Source organism: Sinocyclocheilus anshuiensis, unplaced genomic scaffold (genome assembly GCF_001515605.1).
Source record: "Sinocyclocheilus anshuiensis isolate Anshui unplaced genomic scaffold, SAMN03320099.WGS_v1.1 scaffold451, whole genome shotgun sequence".
Taxonomy (NCBI): domain Eukaryota; kingdom Metazoa; phylum Chordata; class Actinopteri; order Cypriniformes; family Cyprinidae; genus Sinocyclocheilus; species Sinocyclocheilus anshuiensis.
In genome coordinates, this window is record NW_015549630.1 from 1,360,909 (window position 1) to 1,385,451 (window position 24,543).

Here is a 24,543-nt window from a genome sequence, read left to right on the forward strand (position 1 = left end):
TTTTTTTTGGGGGGGGGGGGAATTCAAAAGCACTTCGCAACATTGTTTTTACTATTAATTGTTATCAATTTAATGCATCCTTGCTGAATAATAATATGAATTTTTGAATTTTCTTTCACAAAAGAAAAAATCCTACTAACCACAAACGTTTGAATAATAGTGTAGTATGTCTGAAATTGCAACAGCTAACAAGCTGTTCATTTAAAAATGCAAAAAAGTCCTAAATAATAATAATAATAAAAACCTTGAACAGTTTAAAAAATAAACAATAATAAAAATAACATTCCTTTCAAACAGTCCACCATTTTGAAATGTTACTGTAGTATTCAAGTAGAAACTTCCAGTGCAACTTGTTCAATATTTATGATAATTCTGATAGCATATAAAGACAGCATTAATATCAGCATGGCTTGCTTATAGTATGTAATTTTGTAATTCAGATCTCTTTTGTGTACATTATTTGTCCTGTAGGAAACCTTTTATTCATATTTCAGTTGCCTCAGAATCTCACTCTAAAAAGCTACATTTAAGGTACTTCTGCACAATACTTCACAAAGGCATGCCGATACCCTGGATCTCACTGCATAGATGGATGTTCGGTCCTCTGTACCTCTTTATCTCTCTGCCCCCACAGTACAACTATTGTTCACTCACTCCATACTTCAGTCTGTCTCCTCTCTGTCTTCTGCCATCCACTGTGTCTTCACTGAGCACTCTTTTCCATGATCATCTCTTCTCTCAACTCATCCATTCATGAGGTGCGATGGTGCTGTGGCTCCCACTGTGATCCACAGATCCTGGCTTTTTAGGTCTAGTAAAGGAGGATTTATTTAACAAAGTCAGTGAATTGAAAGAAGAACAACTTACCATTGACAAAAAAGCAGACAATCGTGAATCATCTGCAGTTCAGTAATTCCCCAGATCCTCATAATTCAGGAGATCTGCTCTTGTTTTAGAGTACTCATATTTTTACTATATGGGTGAAAGGTTAGGATTTCCCCATAAAGTCTCTAGTCAATACATCACATGAACAAATGACTTTGTTGAGCATAAAACAGCTGTCTTTCCAGTTAGACTATCAATGATTATTCACCTAAAATATTCAGGTTTCAATCTGTGTTAGATAAAAAAGGAAAGAATGATGAAGTAGGTTTGTGCAGGAGATGATTATGAACTGTAATGACTTCTGAAATTCATTTCAAGTGTTATAATCTTGTTGGTTGCTCTCTCATCATGTAGACATTGTAGAAGGAATGGTGAATAAGGGTATCTATCTGAACGGTGATAATGGGGCCACTTTCCTTCACTTTGGCAACTATAAAGACTCCTGCATAAGTGATCCTGCTTTGTGTGGACCTGCCGGTGAGTTTTTATTGTCCTTCTGCACTCTTTTCTATTGTTATAGAAGTGCATGAACATCTTTATATGGTCATAGATGTATGACAGTTGAGTAATGTGTTGCTCAGGTTATACATGACGTAATAAAGGCTAATGGTTCAAAATTAAGTTTATATTTCTCAAGAGCAAATATATCAGCTTACATCAAGCGCTTTGTGCGTGAAAGCTGATATCATCTGTTATTCATCTGCTCACATCAGCGCACATTCCTTTGCTCTCAAAAACAGAGAATATGTTGAATTTATATTTATTTTCCAAGGCTTGACCAAAGTAAGACTTGCAATATTGTTTGTGACGAAGCGGCCTGGATCTAATAAAGAAGCTTTTGTTTAAAGTTAGATATCAGAACGTATTGGAAAAAGAGCTTGGTTTTTGGTCGTAGCCAAAGGATTATGAACATTAGACTTGAAAGCTTAAATTTATTGCTACATCACTCTTTGTTATTCATTTATTATTTTAAAATGTACTAATTTACATCAAATTATAATATATTTGTAATATATTGTACGTTAAATATTATTATTAAAACATTGTTAAAATAAAGGGAAATATAATTATTTTGAATGAATAAATGCAATTGTTTGAGCATCAAATCACGGCCTAAATACTGTAAAGTACTGTATGCTGTATTATGTAGTAGTACAGTATTTTTCTCAAAGTTTCTTTGTGTCGTTGTGCTCAACACTAAAGCTTTATTTAACTCTTACTCCTGGACAGGGATAACTTTCTCCTTCTTCTGGAAAAATAATGAAGTAGATTCTCGTTTTGCGATTGCATCCGGAGGTAAAATCATCTCAAGCGGTTTCTCTGTCTACTCCAACCCTCATGGCGGATACGTGGAGTTCTACACGAGAGGAGACTCCAAGACATGGAAAGCACATATTAAACTTCCAGGTACTGTAGTTATTAGTTGAGTGTGTGGGGGGAATTTTAGTTCAGGATGTGGAAAGTGCTTAAATGGTTTGGGGAACCATAGTATGTTGCCTTATCTTTAAAGCCAAAAAAATATTTCCCATGATCTTGAAGTTTTGCTCACATGGCCTCATTTTGAAATATATTCTGGTTTGAAATTACATTTGCAGTCTAACCGTAAATATTTTGAAAATGTAGTTTTGTGCATAATTACATTGATTACATCCAGATGTCCAAAAGTACTTGAGTCGATAGGCTGCAGAATAAACTTTCTCTTTTAGACTTGACAGAGTGATTTAAATTTGTGTGAAAAGAACTGTGAAAAGAAATGGAAGTGTGAGTGAAAAAGTAGCTCAAGTCGTATCATTCAGCTGCCCGAGAAAATAATCATTTCTTTCATCTAAAATTTTTCAGTCATTTGGGGATTTGTATCATTTCCAGAATACATCTTTAGTATCTGGAAGTGATTGTACACTACAATTTAAAAGTTTGGGGTCAATAATATATATTTTTAAATACATCTGTGAAGAAATTAAATGCATTAAATTGTTAAAAATTAAATTGCTGTTCTTTTGAACTTTCTGCTCATCAAAGAATCCTGAAAATATTATCAAGAGTTTCCACAAAAATATTGGTGCACCACAACTGTTTTCAGCATTGATAATAATAAGAAATATTTCTTGAGCACCAAGTCATATTAGAATGATTTCTGAAGGATCATGTGACACTGAAGACTGGAGTAATGGCTGCTGGAAATTCAGCTTTGCAATCACAGGAATACATTTGAAAATATATTAAAATAGAAAACAGTTATTTTAAATTGTAATAGTATTTCACAGTATTACTGTTTTTACTGTGTTTTGATCAAATAAATGCAGCCTGTAGGATAAAGTCAGAAAATGAACAAGATCCCCAAGTATCGTTCCTAAGACTAAAACGGGTATTACCAAAGTATAAACCAATCTTCGAAAAGAGAGATATTAAAACATTACGTACAGAGTGGGATGATGTGATGAGACATGCTCCATGTGCTATTTTATCCCTGGACAGATGAAATGAGCCATTGACAGTTCAGCTCAGAGTTTCTGTATACCATGTCTTATTGGCTTCATTATAAGCTGATGAAATCCATTCCACATGCTGTCTTCAGCTCTTAGTTTCTGTTCATTTTAAACTTGTGTTTTATGGACCTAGACACTATGAGTAGATCTGGAAATAATATTACTATTATCTTTATTTCCAAACAGTAAAACATGAAATTTGTGTATGCTTGTTTGAAATTTCTTTTGCTGGCTTTCTCTCTCCTGTCATCTTTATCTAGGGCCCTACTGGACTCATGTTCTCTTTACATGGACCCAAACGGAGGGGTTAAAGGTCTACATTAATGGGACATTCAGTGTCGGAGACCCCACAGGAAATGTTTCTCTTAACTACGGCGATCCCTATGCTGACTTAGTCATTGGCACAGGAAACACTGGGAATTACAACCACTATGCCACAGGGGCCTTCGATGAGTTTGTGATTTGGGAGAGGGCCTTGTCCCCTCAGGATATCTGGATGTACTACAAAGCAGCCATTGGTAAGTTATTATGGAGCTTATTGTGACTCAAATCTGCTGTCATTATCATTTTATTTATCTATTCGTTTAATTTCTCTGTGGCAGCCTTCACTTGTCCCAACCATGTGCTTCTCTGCAGTTGTCAGCCATTGCTGTTGTTGTCAGGGCTTCCCAAATTAGCTGCACTTGATCTTTGGTGTCTCTGGCTTGTCCCAACTTGCCTTTTAGCAGATGGTAGCACCCCATGCTTTTCAATATATTAAATATTCCTGGTTAATTCTGTCTTTATTCATTTGAAGTACAAGAGCAATTATGCCACTGAACAATTGAACAATTAAGCAATGCTTAAATGTATGATTGCATTAAAGGGGTGGTTGATTGCGATTTCACTTTTTTAACGTTAGTTAGTGTGTAATGTTGCTGTTTGAGCATAAACAATATCTGCAAAGTTACGACGCTGAAAGTTCAATGCAGTTCACGGAGATATCTTCTTTTAAAATTATGGCAGTTTAATGCCTACAAAAACAGTTCGTAGGGACTACAACGAGTTACTTCCCGGGTTCGTGACGTCACAAACCCAGATAAACCCCGCCCCCGAGGAACATGCAGCAAAGGGGGCGAGGCCATGTTGTGCTGCTTTAGAGAAGGAACTAGGGATGCACATAAAAATCTATTCATATATGAATCGCAATTCTGTCTTCTAATGATTCTAATGGATTCACAAATTTCAAAATCAATGTTCTAAAGCAGCGTTTCTCAATTCTATTCCTCGCATCGCCCTGCTCTGCACACGCTCTGCATCTCTCTCTCTCTCATTCAGATCATCAGCTCAGCTCCAACAATGAACTGTTCCAATTATACACTTATTTTCACATAGCTATGAGAAGTGTTATACGTGCGGTTGCCGTACTGTATTAAAGCTTTAATCAAGATAAAACCGTATATTAAAAGCTAACAGAAGCAGTAGCATTTTCAAATAACAGCGTATCTAAAATTATGAGACAACAAAAAACATACCATTAAGAGCCGTGCTTTCACAGGTTCTGTCCGATCCTCTTCACTAAAATTCTCTGGGTTTCAATCGGGCTCAAATTGATAAGCAATATAAATGATGCCATTGTTTACAATACAATCGGAGCACATGCCGCTGAGGTGAGGGGCGGGACCCTTAGACGCGCACTAGAGGCGGTTTAGCCAATCACAACACACTGGACCAGCTAACCAATCTGAGCCCTTTGCGTATTTCTGAGGGAGGGGCTTCATAAAAGCAGGAAATGATCAGTGCGTTTATAGGAAAAGGGACAGAGCGGTGTGGAATAAAGGTAAATTATGTGAAAAATTATGCGGTTTCTTTTAAACGAAGCATTACCACATGTAAAACTGCACCCCATAAACACAATCAAGACTAGAAAAAAAACAGTCAAACACCCCTTTAAATTGTTATTGCATTGAATATAGAAAACGTTAAACTTTTTTTAAAGTAGCATCTGCACACAAAACTGGTTTTTGAAGTAAAAATCTTAAAAATAAAATTAAATAAATGCCACTTGAGTTTATATTTTGTGATCTAATAACATTTTCAAGTGTGGCTTAGGTCTGCTAATATTTGTTGGGAGCAACAAATAATTTTTAATATTTTTGTGTTCAAAAGTTTGGGGTCAGTAAGATTTTTTTAATCAGCAAGGATGCATTAATTTAATCAAAAGTAACAGTGAACATACATTACTTATAAAGTTACAAAAGATTTTTATTTCAGATGTGTGCTTTCCATTCATTAAATAATCTTTAAAAAAAAAAACTTGTTTACATCATGTTCTCCAGAAAATTAGGTAGCACAACTGTTTTCAATACTGAAAAAATAAGACATGTTTTGTAAGCTCCAAATCAGCAATATTAGAATGATTTCTGAAGGATCATGTAACACTGAAGACTGAAGTAATGCGTTGCCATTATAGGATTAAATTACATTTTAAAATATGTTAAAATAGAACGCATTTTTTAATTGTAATTATATTCCCCAATATTACTGTTTTACTGTATTTTTGATCAAATAAATGCAAATGCAAGTAAAGTCTTGGTGAGCATAAGAAACTACTTTAAAAAACACTTAAAAAAACAAAACAAACAAACAAACAAAAAAACTTTCCAATCCCAAACTTTTGAATGGTAAATCATCTAGATTAATACAAAGAAAAACGTGTACTTTTAAGTGCCATTGGTGGACTTTTGACTCATTCATTCTTTTGACTGTATGGATAAGAAACATCTGTGATGGTGCCGCTTTGCTTTTTTGCCATTATTGGAGTTATTACCCTGCATGCAGGTTATTATAGAGAGGAAGAAGCATTTGAAGACAATTTCCTTCAGAGACACTGGCCCACATTCCACCAGTCCTCAAACAAACCACATTGAAACGCACTGTTGAAATACCATTATATGTTTGTATGTGTTCTTGAAGGCAGTTTTGTTGGCTTTGTTTGTAACTGCGCATATCTTTACCTTATATGTATGTGGCGGCGGGATGAGTTTTATATCAGGGTTTTCTTTTAAACTGCAAGTGTTTGGAGACTCATTTGGGCAGCTGGTTGAAGTTTCTTGCAGACAAAATGTCTTCAGTGTGGCAAAGACAAATTTAAGCTCCAATAAGGCTACAAATGGTTTCCATCTTCATCAGTATCAGAGAGCAGACCAATGAGGTCTTTAACACCTGGAGAAAACTATCCGTTAGCATTCCCATTAATCTCAATGCCATTTGGCAAATGCCCACCATAATGGTGTAGTTACAGAATCTGCCAGCAAGGGCTAACAGGGCCATGCTAATTAGACCAACCTTGACCTTTTAGACCAGACAGCACAAAAAGCTTGAAGTCATGCCTTTCCATTACCATATGAAGAAGATTATATTTTCTTCCAAAACTAATAAAAGAAAATTACATTAAGTACAATAGTGGACTGGTCATCTGGAAGGTCAAACCCGTAGTGATGCATTTTCATTATTTTTGTCTGTTTTCCAGTAAATATATATATATAAATATATGTATATATATATATATATCTGGAGAAGTAAAATTGGCAAATCGTTTTTTCTTCCTCTTTTAAGCACAAAGTGTTTCTCAAACAGTAATATCCAAAAATAAATACATTGGTTCCAGTGCAATAAAAGCATCTGCATGAATGTGAAATGTAAAACCATGCTAAAATTCAATACCATCTCCATTACCTTAATTTTAAAATACATTTATATCTCAACAATTTTGTTTCTCAAGTAAATTATTTAAACTTTTATGGTGCAGCTTTACAATTTAGTTCCATAAAACATCCATACTGGCACTTTAACAAATATGGATCCATGTCTCTTTTAAAGAGGGATAATAGTGATTATGTAGGTTGATGTTGGCACTCTGGAGGAGGTATTGGCCACCACTTTAGAAACAGTGAAATATATCCTCTCACAGCGCTGATTGTTAGCCCCTGTTAGGGATAAAGACCTTTTGTTAATGATAAAAAAAAACATGTTGTTGTTGAAGAAGAGAAAATCTACTGTTGTTTTGCACACGTCCAGCTGTAATAGGCTCTAATGAGGGGCATAGTACAGAGTCATTAGAGAGCTGCTTTGCCAGGGGCCCTATAAACCAGCTTCACTGCAACCGACATGTGCTTTCGGGGAAAGGTATCACATGTGCCTTTCCAGCAGGTGTGAACTGTTTGTTCCGTGAGATGAAGAGTACTTGTTCAGAGCTCTTTAGATCATGGCTTCTGTGCATAGCTTTGATGTCATATTATTACAGCATTCAATTTTTTCAATTGTCCTATTATGCTTTTTTTTTTTAAAGGGGTCATATGATGCAATTTCAAATTTTCCTTTCTCTTTGGAGTGTTACAAGCTGTTCGTGCATAGATAAGATCCCTAAAGTTGCAAAGACTAAAGTCTCAAACCCAAAGAGACATTCTTTATAAAAGTTAAGACTTGTCCACGCCCTTCTAAAATGCCTCGTTCAAACACGCTCCCACATGTCTACGTCACTGTGTGGGAAGATTTGCATAACACTGCCCAAATGTTCACGCAAAATCGACACGTTTCAGAAAGGCAGGGCATAGAGGAGAAACAATAATGTACAGTATGTGGAAAATAATGTGTTTTTTGAACCTTAAACTGCATAAACACATTGCATTACACCAAATTCACAACATAATGTTCTTTTAAGCAACGTCATATGACCCCTTTAAACTATCCTATACCTATTTAATTATTCTTATTTATTTATTATATTTTTATTGAAATAAATGAAAATTATTTTATCAAATACATGTTAGAAATATTAAAAATATATATACATACATTTAATTCTATTTATTATTCGTGTCTGTTTGCTTTGCACAGTATTTAATTTATTTTTGTCACCACAGGTGAGAATGTGATGTCCACCTTCCCAACCGAAGCATCCATCAGTGTCACTGCTGCAGATACTCAGTTAAAGGTAAATTCTTCTGACCTGAGGTCACCCGTTGCTCTTTCTGAATCTGTTTCTGTGAGTCAGGACTGTAGTCTCCCAGACCAGAGGAGTGTAGAAAGATAACCGCAGAAATACAACTTCATCACACATTACTCCAAATTCCAGGGTTATCTAAGAGATTTCACATGGTGGGAGCACTCATTACAATATTCCCAAAAAACACTGAAACTTTCAGGGCAGTCATTTTGTTAGACTAATGTACGTAAATGCAAACACATCTGTAATGAGGGTAAGCACTAACCTGTCTAGCTTCTCTCTCAGCGAAAGTAAGAAATAAGTACTTGCGGTGAATTCACCAGTATCTAATTACGAAACATGTTTGTCTTTGGTTTCTGTTAGTTTGATTAATTGAGTTCACTGAACCGACCACAAGTACAAGGTGGGATTTCTCACTCATCAGCCTTAATCAAAACCGTCCCAGCCTGGCTAGATTAACTGCAATGAAGTCTTTAAGTTTTTATTTTTTAAGAGTTTAAGCAAAATAACAACTAAAAATCCCCCAAAATACACTTCATAACCCTTGAAGGTTACTTATGTGATTTATTTATGTCATTACGGTCTGCTAATTGCAAAAAAAAAAAAAAAAATCTAACAGGTTCCTGAGTCAGTGTTATTTTTGTATCACTGATATGCTATTATGGTTTTTGCTAATGTTTTGAATTAGATGATATTTTTATTATTTCTTTTTCATTTCAATTTTAAAGTTTTAAAAGTTTTTATCATTTGTATCATGAAGTGTAAAAACATATTGAGCTGGGATATGGGAAAGTATTAAACTTATTGACATTTACTGAAATAACTGCACACCTTTAAGATCTTCGGCGTAAATGTGAGCATATGGAGAGCAGCAGTCACCGAGAGCAATACACTCATTCTGTTGACTTCATTTGAATGCTTGTAAATTAAGTTGGCCATTCAAGACACTGACATATTCTCTAAAGGCTCTCAGCAGTGTTTGACACACCTCCTTTTACAGGCCCTCAATCTGTCTGCTCAGATTCTTCTCTGTGCAGTAATTAAATTGAGTGGATGAATGCAGACAAACACACACACACACACACACACACAAAACGGCCTCCCAGACTACACCTCACACACCCTTGGATGATTAGGTGTTATGAAGCCAATGCAGACATCGCTCTGGGACCATCTGTGTGCGTATAGACGCACACACCCTTGGCAGACGTACAAGAGCACAGCAGGAAATGAGGTGGAGGCCGAAGCTGTAAACAAACAAATTCAGCTCTTTTGGAACTATTGTTTCCCCCCAGACTCTGAGGAAATGGAAAGAAATCAGAGATTGAGCATTCGCACAAATGACAACATTGGCCGTTATTGAGTAAGGAGGTCAAGTAGAAGAGAAGATTTTCCGTAATGGCCTCTTATAGGGTATGGATGAAAAATAAGACTTTAAACAACTAGTTTGGAGCTTCTTTCTTTGGAAAGTTCAAGTAAGACCGGCATTCAGCTTTGCTGTTGACATTGACATTCACAAATCCCATGAGAATGAGATTTAATTAAATAATTTCAGCTGTTCTGTAAGCGCCAGCTATTCTGATGCTTGTTGTTGAAATGATTCTATTAAATTATGGGAAACCAAAAGAACGCCTTTATATTTTGAATGCCAAGTCCAAGCCACACAGAGCCATTACATGTGATTGTGGGTAATTTTATGGAGTGCTGTTGACACATATCCACTTTTTTGTGTGTGTTACAGAGAACCACAGAGATGCCCCGACCTGCCTCCACAAACCTGACAGAGGAAGTTCAGAGACTTCAGGACCCCATGCGGTTACAAACGCTAGACCTCCTTCAGTCATTTAACCTTCCAAACAAGACTATACCTCAGGAAACAGCCAACAATCTTACACAGGTAAAGATAGGAAGTTTAAGGGTTTTGGAAATCATAATGGAACATAGAGGTATAAGAAAATAAATATTTCAGAATCTGCACTATTTTTAGGTCACTAATAGGTGAAATAAGTACATTTGTGACATTAATTGTATGATTATTTTTTACAGACAGGCATGCTTCTGTTGAAGCACAAAATGCTCTTTGGAACATCTTCAATACAATTTAATGCTACCTTTTCGATCCATATTTCAATCAAATGATTATGCTTTTATCATTTGTCTATCATTTGTCATGGAAATATTTGTATTCACTTATAAAAATACACTACAAATTTTTTTTAAGATAAACTACCATTCAAAATGTTTTTTTTAATGAAAGAAATAATGCTTTTATTTTATTTCTAAAATTTTATTTTATTTTATTAACATTATTTCTGAAAAATCATGTGACACTTAAAGCTGAAGTAATGGCTGCTAAAAATTCAGTTTTTCATCATAAAAATAAATTACATTTTAATGTATATTACAGCAGAAAACTTATTTTAAAGTTTAATAATATTTTGTAATATTACTGTTTTTACTGTATTTTTAATCAAATACTGTGAATGCAGCCTTGGTGAACATAAGATACTTCATACAAACAAATAAAAAAAATCTTGCTGACTCCAAACTTTTGAACAGTATTGTAAATTAAAGTGGGTTAAAAAATATATAGAAGCATATTTCCTGTTTCTTTTAGACTTAACACACACACACACGTTTTTAACTATGCTTTATTCTGCCCTGCATGTTTTAGTCTCTACTGAAGAGCGTGGATGAGGTCATAACTGCCAGCGACTGGAGAGAAAACGATGAGGTACGTTTAATGGATAGATTGATGATTGGAAAGATATAAAGATTCTATCAGTCCATTCATTCATAAGTAGGTCCAGATGAATCTGCAGACTTTTTTTGAATTCTGAAATAATTCAAACATGGTAAAATGTGTTAAATGGAGCTGAAGGTACTACACACTTATTAGTAGCTGAAAGAATCATCTGGTTCTTATTTGTGTAACCTCAATGATTCGTAATATACTTTGGACTTGTCTTTTGTCATGGTAAACAGTGGAGTCCAGTGGTCAATGGGCTGGTGGAAACGGTGGATAAAGTGATGGTGCATATGGCCTCCAAGCTTCGGTCCAGCCCAGACGCAGAGGCTCCTCTGGCCATAGGGGGCAAGAGCTCTGTAGCGGGTCAGTACACACTCCAAAACACTTCTTCAAACTTCCATTTCCAGAATATCAGTTCTTAGAAATTCACACTTCCTCCCCTTCCTCTACATACATGACTGGCTTGAAGTATGTGGAGTATGTCCAAGTATGCTCACAGGGGGACGTGTACCTAATCCATATGCATGAATGCAGCATACCGGGTGTGTGTCACAATGTACAATTAGGCCAGAGTTAAGGAATTTGAGGTTTGAGACATGAAACATGACTTGAAAAAGCTAAACAGCCATATGTTGCAGCTGCTTTTTATTGTGTTTCATTACTGCATCTCCTGTTTTTTATACAGTCTAACATATATGAGAAACAGTTGGTACAAATTTCATTTTTAATGATTTTAAATAGTCAGAAGTGCCCCTAGGTTACGAATCACACAACAATCTGCATGTCTATCATGTCTGAAAAAACGTAACATGAAATGAATTAGATATGGGTCGTAACATCTCTTGATCTGCTCTGTTTAGATTCAGAATGATAAGTCTTGCTGAAGTCTCAATTCTGAATCAGGCCCTCTGAGATTCCACGCTTTAGAGTCAACTCTGTCTCTGATCCTCCTTTTGCTATGATAAGACTTGTGTGTGAGAAGCAGAGGTCGCTTGAACTTTTTGGGTTGCGTGAGATATTATTGAACTTCAATGTTACAGTCAGTGAATGAAGCATAAATAAACGCAAGATCACAGAAAAAAAAAAAGAACAAGAGATGATGTTGAGAAAAGACTTCCCATTATATTATTTGGATGGCACCCTGCAATAGCTTTGGCACGATACCAACTTTTAATAGCATATACTGTACCAGTAGTTTACAGATAATTTCACAATTTCTCTGTGTGAGTTTTAATATCACTAGAAAAGTGAATATGCTGTTTATCCTTTATTTTAAGTTAAACTGTTCACCTCTTATGTTTGGTGAAAAATACAGTAAAAATATTGTGAAAAAACAGTTGTTGTGCATAATATTTCTTTTGGAAACCATGATACATTATTTCAGGATTATTTGATGATTTTATACATTTATTTCAAATTGAAATCATTCCTAATATTATAAATGTCTTTGCTGTCATTTTTAAAACAATGCAATGTAGCTTTCAAGTATTTATTTCAATTATGTAAAAATTGTTTCAAGTTATTCAGACAATTATTCAGAACATTACGGTCTGTAATAAAAATAAGTTACAAATTACAAGCAACAGAGCTAATATACAGCTGAAGTAAACAGTGTTGACCGTGTTTATATTAAAGGGGTCATATGATGCTTTTTTAAAGATCATTATTTTGTGTATTTGGTGTAACAGAATATGTTGACATGCTTTAATGTTCAAAAAACACATTATTTTTCTAATACTGTACATTATTGTAGGTCCTCTATGCCCCGCCTCTCTCAAACACTTCGTTTTCTATAAAGTCCCTCCTTCCGACAAGCGCAGTCTGCTCTGATTGGCCAGCTGACCCAGTGCATTGTGATTGGCCGAACACCGCAAGCACTCGTCGGAAATGTAACGCCCCTTACCATAATCGCGAGCTTCATCTTTCAAAATAAATGTAAAGACAGCCCGAAAGGGGAACAGAGTCGCGCTCAGAACTACAATCTGCAAAGCTACCGGTTCCCCACACAAGGGAAGAGTTACATCTCAGTACCAGGAGAGGCCCTCACAATGCAGTGTGAGTAACCCTAAAATTTGGCATTGATCCACGTCCTGGGGTCTCATTTATAAAACTCTTCGTTGATTTCATGTGTCGTGTAAAAACCATGTGTGCGCCAGAACCTGCGCAGTAACCTACAGACTATAATGCTATTTGTGCCATACACATGAAATTTTATTGCTAAAAATTATCCAGTATCCTTGTTATGTTTTATAATAAATATATGAAAATATCCATAAAAACAAAACAGCTGAAAATAGTTCTCAGATATATTTTAGAATAGAGTTTATCTCATTCTTTTACACTGGCCAAATAGTATTTCAATTGTTTTAAACAATTCAAATTAAATTAAATGTATGCAGTTTTGCTGATAAGGTGAACAAAAGGTGAACATTTTGAGTGGAAACAGATAGGCCTATATTTATTGCAGTGTAAATACAATTGTATGACTCGGCGTATGACAGTATTTTAAAAAGGAAATGTGCAAATCTTACCGTTTTCTTCGAGTTGTATCCTTCAAATACAGTGGTATTTTTCATAATGTTGTGGAGATGCCTTCACATGACATCAACACCTCCATGCAAATGCGGTTGTACAGTAAACTATTATCATTGGTCCTATTCAAACCGGAGAATGGACCGTTCGACCACCGAATCCAGCAGTGTGCACCATAATATCGAAGTAAGTGCGCATCATTGATCATTGTTCTCGCTAAAAATATTTTCTCGTATCATGAGATCTGCGGTTTAGTTTAAATATGAATTATTGTGCACCTACAGTATAGCACCCCTCGCTGTCATTAAAACAGGAAAACTGATCGAGCGCATCCACTATATGTCTAAATTCATATATATTTTTTTAACTTCTGCGTATTGACTTTTTGTAATTTCAGTGCTTATCTCCATTAATGAGAGTTGAATATTTAATGCAAATACATATCGAAATGAAAACAGAGTTTAAAATCTTTTACTTCATTACTTTTCTCACTCAAAAAGAGTTTGTACGCATGGTCTAGAATGTCCGTATGGTTCATACATATTTACGCCAAGTTTATTTTTTATAAATCGGGATGTGTGCATGGAAAATTGCTTACGCATATTTATATGCCCATTTTGTGCATACGCAACATTTATAAATGAGACCCCAGATCCTGCAGTTTTATGTTAATGAATGTTTATTACTGGAGTAGGCACAATTGATTTGATTTGATTTAGTGATTTCACTGTACCAGAGTGAATGAAGGTTGTCCTGTGCCGCCCTGGAGAACAGTGGCTGTCTATGTCGTCAATGCCATCCGCTACTAGCTAATGGGATAAATCATGCTTAAAGTAGCAAACTTTAATGCTTTTCCACTCTCTTAACCACAATTTAGCCATAATGTGCATAATGGAACAAACAAAACCTGGACTGGAGCATAGAAATATGAAATGGGATGGATTGCTAAACAAACTGCCAATCATATTTTCTTTTTTGAATAGAAGGTTTCTTTTTTGTTGTTCTGAATCATTCCTACCCAGTTTAAACCATGATTATGAGTAAATGTGCGCGCACACACTTCTCATTGCTTTTGGACACCTCAGGCTGGGGTGAAAGAACACATTGTTTTCATAAGAGGAGGATGAGGGATATTTATTTGTTATCTGTTTATTTGTTGTTTATGGCTGAAGAGGACAATGCAATCAACTCTGATGACTTCCTGCTGCTCTCTGACGAAAACTGCCAATCACACAAGTCCCTCAAGGAGAGTTTAATTAAAAACAGAGAAAGTGTGTGCATTTGCCTTCTTTTTTATGTGTAAATGCGAGCAATAGCTGAAGAGTGAGTGTTACAATGTTTCCCATGTGGTGGCGGTAATTATGAGGGCATTAAATGTTTTGTTTGTTTGACAGCGTTTTGGGGTCAGCTCCCCTCGGCTCCTCTGGCACAGTGCTGAACCTGAGCCCCGCTCTGTTCATTATAAACAGTTTTAATAATCTATTAAAGCTCTATTATCAGAAATGGCACATAAACGCTAGCGCTGGCATTAACGTGCCACTGAACTGCTTCTCCTGTGCAGCCGGACATATGGTACACTTCATTATCAGAACCTAGCAGAGCTTTTATACGCCAATTATAGACCGCAAGAGAAGGAGCGCATTGAAACGCTCTGTATTTCCGCTGGGCCAAGTTTCTTTTAGTCTTAATAAAAACATTTGTAGAAAGATTTTGCCCATTGATTTGTGAGGTTATCGGCCCAGAGTTCATCTGAAGCCCAACTCAGAGGAGTTGGGACACAATGATATTGCATATTCGGTCCATTAACACCTGTAAAAACACTAATAAGTTGCAACAGTTCTCAGCATGTTTCACAATAACCAAAACTGCGAACAAGCATCACTATGGTTGCTTTTTTCACAAGCAGATTGTAGTTAAAAGGAACCAAAAATCATGATAGTTGATTATTCTTTTGTTTTGATATTGTTATGGTTAACTTAAACTAGAACTATTACAAATTGATTTTGGTAGTTAAAATGAAGCTGAAACAAAATATTAATATTAGATGAAAAACTTAAAAAGTAACAAAAAAGGTTTATTCTAAATTACTAAAACTGAAATAAAAAATAAAAACTAGATGAAGATAACTTATAGAAGATAAATATAGATAAATAGAAATAAAAAAGAATAAAAAATGAAAAAAGCACATAATACAACTATTGAAACCAAAACTAAAATTAAAATGAAAATATAAAATAAATTTGTTATTTTGTTTATTTAAATAATTTTTACATTTTAAATATTTATTTTGTGTGGGGAAACTGCTTGCTCTTTTTTTTATACTAAAAATGATACTTTGATCCCAATCATAATGTAAGTTATTTATACTATAAATTGTGCGGCTCCAATTCAAACCCTGATGAAATGATATTGCCATATCCAATGGTCCACAACAGTTATTTTACTGTTATTAAGGTTATTTACACAAATTCTTCAATCAAATTATGATAGCAATGATTGTGTTTTCATGTGAATACTGAAGTTGAACTCAAAGGGAAATGGCCCTGTGTGTTTATCATTAGTAAAGTGTAACATATTTCTCCCTCGCACACGAGGTGGTCCCTCATCGCTCTCTACTTGCATGTGTGTGTGAACACACATCTTTCCCATTAGAGCTGCAGAGAGAGGACTGCATGCAGTGTCTGTGATAATGAGTCTATCCTCTCTGTGCATTTCAACGGCAGCCCAACACATTCTTCAACACACGCATGCATCTGTGTGATCAAATGTTAATACTTTTGTATGTTTCCCCTGCAGCTCAGACCACGATCGTGGGACTTTTCTACCACAAAATGCACAACTACTACAAAAAAATCAGCCCTCTACAAACAAGGTAAAGTGTTTGTGTGTGTGTTTCCTGCTGTACATCATGTTCTTGCGAGCATGTCTTTATCACTCTGGTTCTCTCTCATCTGGGCCTCTGCGTCTGATACTCCCAGCCATTAAGTTGGCTGATAACACTCTCTTTCCATCTTAACACAGCCATGATCAGTACTTATCTCATTTAATTTTTTTAGCACAGCACTGGAACTCAGCTGGCCTTTTTTATGTAACTTAACTGGCCACCAGAGCTGAGAGATGATGCAGGTTAAATTCTTTATTTAAACATTAATGAACATTGATTAAACATTTAAACATTAATGAGAACCCAAAATTAAGTCAATACAAATGTTATATGTGCTATCAACTATATAGTGTCCCAGACAGACTGTCAGTTTGTGCATTTTTGGTGTGTTACATCCTTACACCAGTAGGTGGCGACAAGAGACTGTCTTTATAAGTGAGTCGGTGAATCATTCATTCATCTGATTTGTTCAAAAACACTGTTTAATGTAGCAAGGAAACAAGTGAGTGAATGCATCCGAAATTGCACAATTCCCCTCAATATAGTAGGTAAAAAACAGTATGTGGAAAGAGTATTACTGCTGCTTAGAAACAATCTCTATTGTATAAAGCGCTATCAAAATAAATGTGACGACTTAAAAACACTGATTCATTCATTAAGGAAACAAGTAAGTGAGTCACTGAGTCATTAGCTCAACAGATACATTTAGAAACATTGATTAACGCAGGAACAAAACAAACGCCACTACTGTTGCTCTGAGATGCTGAACAGTTGATTCTGCTGTGACTTAGTCCCAATCCCAATTCTATTTTTTACCCCTTCCCCTTCCCCTACCAAAAGGGTTTAGCGATTTATAATTATTGGGGGTACTAGCCCTCCTCAATGTCTACGGTGGTTATCGCCCTGATCAGACATTAAAATATGTTGTGGCACTATCGTGCCGTCTGTAATGATATGACGTTAGCAAACTTAAGCGATTTTTGCAAACATTTCTTTGAGTAACATGACCGTAAATATGAACTCACGATTGAATGTAACATAAAACAAATTACTTTTCGTTAAAATCTTTATTAATGCCAAAAATGCTTACATTTATGTGTCTTTTTGTTCGCTCGGGCAGCCATGTTGCTTGACATGAAGCTGGTTTACGCTGAGATAATTCATAGGCCTACCCCTTCGTTTGAAGTGTGGTCCTGAAAAATCTTCGTTTGAAGGGCTATCTGGCCCTTCCCCTACCCTTACCCCTACCCCTACCCCTACCCCTCCAACCAAGAGAGAATCGAGACACCCCTACCCCTTCACATGAACGCGCGAAACGGAGGGGTAGCGGAAAGGGGAAGGGCTAAGGGGTAGAATTGGGATTGGGCCTTAGTTTGAAACTATTTTCATTGGCAAAGCAAAAACAGACAATGTAATTGAATAATGTAACTGCCAGTAATTACCTCGTTTAGTGAACTGTTCTATAAAAACAAAACCACAATCTTGCTGTATTTCTGTTTTGATATGATTATTGTTATCTTAATATTATCATTACTTGTTTCTTTGCAGATAACTGTCATTAACATACGTTTCTTTGCTCATTATGTAGAATTTGTACAGTAGTTGAAGGGTAGACAATAACTGACTGTCCATCTCTGCAGGATAAATGAGGCAGTGGATTTTAAAGATCATAAGATCCAGATGGCCAGTCATCTTATTTCTCTGAAGGTGGAACCGTCTCCTGCCCTGTCATTCAACCTGTCTACTGAGCCGCTGATCCGGATCGTCCTCGCGCATCAGCTGGTAGGAGAACATCAATCCTCACCTCATTTTGTTGATTTTGGCTTTCAGTCAGGAGTGTGGGTGCTTGTGTGTGTTTGTGTGTATTACAGGTATTTAGTACGTTTGGAAAATTATTATATTTAAAGAATTGTATTTTGCTTGACGAAGGTGCCAAGAAAAATTGTGCACTATAATGGCTTTAGGATCAAGCAGAAAATTCTACCAACCATTTCATTTAGCAGTGAGCTGAACAAACACACTCACACTCATCAACCAACATCTGGCCTTCAGTTAATCAGTTAGACCGAATGTAATTAACATAATAAATTCATATTTATGACCCAATCTGGCCTGGCAGATTCAGCACCAAGCCGGTCGCAGAAAATACATTTCCCGAGAAGAGAAGACATGAACAACAGAAAAGAAGAAATGTTGTTTTTGACTTTTTGTAGTCATACCGGTCTCAATATTTTAGGCCTCATTTAAAGGGATAGTTCACCCAAAAATGAAAATTCTGTCAGTAATTACTCACCTTCATGTCATTCCAAATCTGCAAGACCTTCGTTCATCTTCGGAACACAAATTAAGATATTTTTGATTAAATCTCAGAGCTCTCTGACGCTGCATAGACAGCAACGTAACTACCACATTCAAGGCCCAGAAAGGTAGTAAGGACATGATTAAAATGGTCCATGTGACATCAGTGGTCAACTGTAATTTTATGAAGCTACGAGAATATTTTTGTGCACAAAAGAAAATGTAAATAACTTTGTTCAACGATTTCTTCTCTTTCAAGTCAGTCTCTGCCGCGTGTTCACGAGAGTATCACGACACATGCGTGTGGTGCTGCTGACGCAGGAGCCAGCATTCTGACGTAGATCCCGGATGTGCTGCGCCTTGGTTGCAAAGAGAGGAATGCACATGCATGCATGTTATTTTTGTTTTCTTTGCACACAAAAATATTCTCATAGCTTCATAAAATTAAGGTTGAACCACAGATGTCACATGGACTATTTTAACAATGTCCTTACTAGCGATGTCACGATACCAAAAAGCTAGTAGTCTGTACCGATACCACTAAAAATACACGATACTTGATACCAAGTCGATACCACGGGGGAAAAAATAACAATAATACTTAAACATTAGTGGCACTTGGCCTTCAAATAACACACAAACACACCTATACTCTAAATGCAAGCATTAGTTTCATTTCACTGACATACTGGCAGGCCGAAAATATTTTTTAAAACAATTAACATATTGTTATTATTAACATATCATAATACATATTATTAACCATTATTTAAACCAGTAATATTAGCCAATAATGTTAATAAGAATAATCAGCAGGATGCTAAACAATGAATGAACAAGGTCAGTAACTTTATGTGTGTGCGTGATCATGTGCAGCGCTCGTGCTTTCAGAGCTGCGTACTCTCATTTAAATCTCACACAATCATATTCATATATCGTCGCCATCTTCCACGTGTAGTATTTCTGTGTGCTTGTTGTAGGCATTTTTTCTTCTTCTTTACCCTTTGAGATCCGACTGAAACACTTCCAGGTGTATGCTCTGCCTGCCCCCATCAGTTCCGGAAGAATTGCAGCCTCGCTAGTCGCTACCTTCGGTACCATCGTTACTTACGCTACTGAAGAAAAACAAGTACCGGCAGGATTTTAACATGTTTACACCGACTTGGAACCGTAGTATCGGTTCTCGTGACATCTCCTAGTCCTACTACCTTTCTGGGCCTTGAACGTGTCAGTTGCGTTGCTGTCTATGCAGGGTCAGAAAGCTCTCTATCTTAATTTGTGTTCCAAATATGATCAAAGGTCTTACAGGTTCGGAACGACTCGAGAGTAAGTAATTCATGACCATTTTCATTTTTGGGTGAACTAGAGACTGATGAGATTTCTAATGTATCCCCACACATTTCAGGCCATCTGTGACAGTGTATTCTGAACATTGAGGTTTGATTGATACATAGATTTCTTCTGAGACTATTGTCTAACCAGAATCATCCCTTTATATTTCTTAAATGGAACAGAAATGTTTCTTAATATGTTGGAGGAAAACTTTCAAAGACCACTTTTTTTGCTGCTGTGTTTGTGGTTTTGTCTTTCGGTGAGCCGTGTTACACAAGAACCCCAGAGTTCAGAACTGTCAGGACTAACCATGGAAATCCATTTTGGTTTGCATCATTCCTTGCGCTCATTTTTTTTTTTTCAGCTCTGAAACATTGAGAGCTTTGCACCAAAAGAAAAGTGGTTCTGAACGCTGGAACCATAAGCCTTGAGGTCTTTTGAGAAGGGAAAGATGATTTGGTTTAACAAGGAGCTTATTTGGAGTGTATGCGCAGATGCTACAACTCAGTCGAGAATGCATCTGTCTGCCAAATTTCCATGGGAAACCCATCAAAAATGGATACAGATGGCATGTAGACAAGTTAACCAATACAGCATGTTTTTGGAGAGTGTTTGCTGTTAAAAAAACAGCAAGGAGTTCACCGTAGCATTGGATTTCACACACCACGTTACACACGTTATTCATCAGCTAACCCACATTTGACAGCTCACCATGCTCTTGACCATTACATAAGATCGGCTAACCTTTGCAGTCTGTCATAACAACCCTGCTAAACAATGACTTTTTCATTAAATAAACAAGAAACTCATATACAGCATAATTCCCTCAAAGAAAAAAATATTTAAATGAGCAGTCGTTTCTTTTTTCATTGTTCTTTTTTAAAGCATTTTTAGAGCCTTCCAAATCAAAACCATGCTGGCATGCATGTAACTATAGAGACTAACGTTTGTTTTGCTGGCTTTTTATGGTTTTGTGAGAGATGTTTATTTCGGTGATGTTTGTTGATGGAAATGTGTCTTTGTACAAAGACCATTATGCTAAATGAAAGGAGCCTGCTAAAAGAGTCAATCCAGAAACATGCTTAAAGGGGTAGTTCCCCCAAAAATGAAAGTTGTCATCATTTACTTATCCTCTCCACTTGCTCCAAACCTTTTATGACTTTCTTTCCTCTGCTGAACACAAAAGAAGATATTTTGAAGAATGTTGGTAACAGTTGACAGTAGCCATTGACTTCCATTGTTTTGTTTCTTTTTTTTATCTTTGCATGTCCCTGCTACATATTATTTTCATTTCCTTTGGTCATAGTTTGAGTGATGGTCTAATTAATCCGGGGACACAGGCTTCCTGTGTGTGGGACTGTCCAGAACAGAGGCATTAGTGTCAGGCTAGTGTTTCATGAGTAATGTGTGTGAGCTGAATCACCGGATCAATAATCTGTCACTGCGTGATGGAGTACAGTGATAAGACTGTTTAAGTTAATGGTCTCTGTTGTGTTTTAGCCAATGTCTTGTTAGGTAGAATGATTCAACAATGGTTAAACATTAGAGAATTAATTATAAGTTGTCTGTGGTTTTTTTCGAGGGTGCCGCTGCTTCTCACTGTAAATTTCCCCTCTGATCAGAGCGAGACTTGTGTTGGTTTGTTGCCTTTGAACTACACTATAGAACTACACTACATATCTTCAGCTGTTCAAGGAGTAGTTTCGTCAACTGTTTGGAAGCCCTTTATAATTAATTTAATTTTGGATCATGTCCAACAGACACTGTTCAGGTGCATTTCTTTGCAATAAACACTAACATGCAGTTTGGGGTCTGTAAATGTATTTATTTATTTTTAATTTGTTTCTTTTTATAAATCCTTCTAAAAAATGTTTCTTTGTTCACTATGGCTGCATTTATTTGATAAAAAATTACTAAACCCTAAACTATAAAGACAGCAACAATCCAGCAACTATAAGCAGCAATTACCTCATTACCTCATCTCTCTTCTCCCCTCTCCACTCCTCACCTGTCTGGTCTCTCACTGCTGGATCACATGGCACAAGGTGAACAAATGGAAAGAGTGATTTCATGAGGAATGCTGGCGATGCTCAGTGTCGAAATCAAGAGGATTAAAAAAAGATTTCTGACAAGCTCTCGCTGCCTTTACAACCTAATAAAGCTTCAGCGGAGCGGACACGAAACAGAGACGCCACGCATACTGAGTGTGAGCGCACGTCTGTCGCGCTGTGTGTGAGCGTGTACTTGCACTCATATGTTTACGCTAACCAAAGACGTTACTAGAGGCTGTTTATTAATTTTAATACAATGAACCTCCAAATCCGACGTGTGTATGAAGCAGCCTGGACTGGATTAATGTAATCATCCATTGTGCTGTGTTCATGTGAATGTGGTTGTGTGTCCAGTAAAGATGTTTATGGGTGAATTACAGAACCACAAGCAGTTTTTTGTCCAGAAAATATTTCCGATGTGGTTCAAATATAATCAGAGGTTCACAAAGCACTAATGGCATTACAACTTATAAAAAAATCTCACCAAGTCTGACACACATTTTGATTGATGGGTTTTTAATTTTTTTGCGAAAAGTGTGACGTGACGTGTGGCCAAGTATGGTGACTCATACTCGGAATTAGTGCTCTGCATTTACCCATCCAAAGTGCACACACACCCAGAACAGTGGGCAGCCATTTATGCTGCGGTGCCCGGGGAGCAGTTGGGGGTTCGGTGCCTTGCTCAAGGGCACCTCAGTCGTGGTATTGAAGGTGGGAGAGAGTGCTGTACATTCCCCCCCCCCCACCTCCAACCCCTGCCGGTACAAGACTCGAACCCACAACCTTTGGGTTATGAGTCCGACTCTCTAACCATTAGGCCACGACTTCCCATAGGTGTCGTTTTGTTAGCAACTGTTCTTAATTTTCTTTTGGGAATAGCAATATAAAACAAAAAGCAACTGTGCAAATTTAGAACCCACCCCAACCCTGGTAGAAAAAAAAATTATAATAATAATAATAAAATAATAAAATAAAAAATATGTATATAAAAATAAAAAATAAATAAATAAATACAAATAAATAAATAGTAATACAAATAAATGAATTAATAATAATAGATAAATAAATAGCAATAAAATAATTATTTTACAAAGATTTTAGAAAAGCTGACGCAACATTAAAAGCTGAATGCCATAAATTTACAGTTTTCACGTTAGATCCATGTATACGAGAAGTTGAGAGTTCCATCAAGATAATGTCCAACAAATACACAGTACAGGTTCGTCTGTCCATTGTGTGAGGAGGATTCCAACGGTTGACTAGTAATTTTTTTGCTGCTGTGAGAGCAGCTAACAGTAAACATCTTTGTTGGACGGACAAGGTGAGGTCCCAAAAGTCATTCATGAAAAAATGACGCGGATACAGTTGGGTTTTTTAAAGGTACAATAGTAAGTAGTGCTCACCGCCAGACACTTTTTATAACTCGCACACCCACTTCCTGTCTGAACTCACTCACTTAAGCGCCTGCTCTCACACTCCCTCGCTCACACAATATTCAATACTAACTTTAAGACACTTCTCAGCTACTCACCCATAGGACTGGGGACAGGACAACCATAGGTGTCGTTCAAAAATTTCCTATATGGATATAGATACCTTGACTCTAATATCGGTTCCTGAAAGATACATTTTTCGATACCAATTTTATGAAATCCGTTTTAACATGATTACATTACACATTACCTCAAAAAACCTTGGTTTTATTTAGAGATGAACTAATTGCAATTTTCTTGGCTGATTTTGATTTCCGATTTTTTTGTAAGTGTGACCTGCCAATTCAAATTTTCTTTCTAAGAACTATAATTGACAGCACATACAGACAAAAATCTACCTTTTTCAATGCAAACACAATATTTACATCATAAAATAAATTATTAAACATTATACTTTCCCCCAATCTGGACTAAGTTACAGATCTTCTCTCACATAAACAACTCTGTGACTGGAAAGAAGTAGAAATGAGTTGCTGTATATAACAAAACAGATTTCATTTCCCATTTTGTTTATAAATAGCCATTTTTCCCTAACCTTATTAAATATGTCATCTTTCACATCAAATTACATTGTTTCAATTAATTCGGTTAGAATAATAAAAAACTGTAGAGTTCAGAAATCAGTATCATCAAACTCCATCTTTCCAATGCGGAAGAACAAGAAGCAGCATTAGATGCATTTACACAGACTGTATGATGAAGCTGAGAGGTGCTATAAATACATTCACGCCGCATAAATGTGTTGTATGCATAAATAATGAGATTAGATTAATGTTTTTAAAAAAATATTGGACATACAAATAAGAAATGTTGGGGAAAAAATGCAATGATACTTTTAAATATGAA

The 24,543-nt window shown here is 36.3% G+C and overlaps 2 protein-coding genes across 2 annotated transcripts in view; both read left to right on the top strand.

Moving 5' to 3' along the window:
• LOC107659589 (adhesion G-protein coupled receptor D1-like) overlaps positions 1-11,529 on the top strand; it is a 17,253-nt gene extending 5,724 nt beyond the window's left edge. The window contains exons 5-11 of the mRNA XM_016448591.1: positions 1,240-1,362; positions 2,116-2,292; positions 3,632-3,889; positions 8,276-8,346; positions 10,100-10,255; positions 11,033-11,092; positions 11,344-11,529. Of these exons, the coding sequence (XP_016304077.1) occupies positions 1,240-1,362; positions 2,116-2,292; positions 3,632-3,889; positions 8,276-8,346; positions 10,100-10,255; positions 11,033-11,092; positions 11,344-11,529 (1,031 nt within the window). The remainder of the gene's footprint in view (positions 1-1,239; positions 1,363-2,115; positions 2,293-3,631; positions 3,890-8,275; positions 8,347-10,099; positions 10,256-11,032; positions 11,093-11,343) is intronic.
• Positions 11,530-13,081: 1,552 nt separating this feature from the next.
• The window catches only part of LOC107659615 (adhesion G-protein coupled receptor D1-like), a 37,674-nt gene continuing 26,212 nt past the window's right edge, over positions 13,082-24,543 (top strand). Inside the window, exons 1-3 of the mRNA XM_016448628.1 lie at positions 13,082-13,162; positions 16,436-16,511; positions 18,164-18,305. Of these exons, the coding sequence (XP_016304114.1) occupies positions 13,156-13,162; positions 16,436-16,511; positions 18,164-18,305 (225 nt within the window). The 5' untranslated portion in view covers positions 13,082-13,155. The remainder of the gene's footprint in view (positions 13,163-16,435; positions 16,512-18,163; positions 18,306-24,543) is intronic.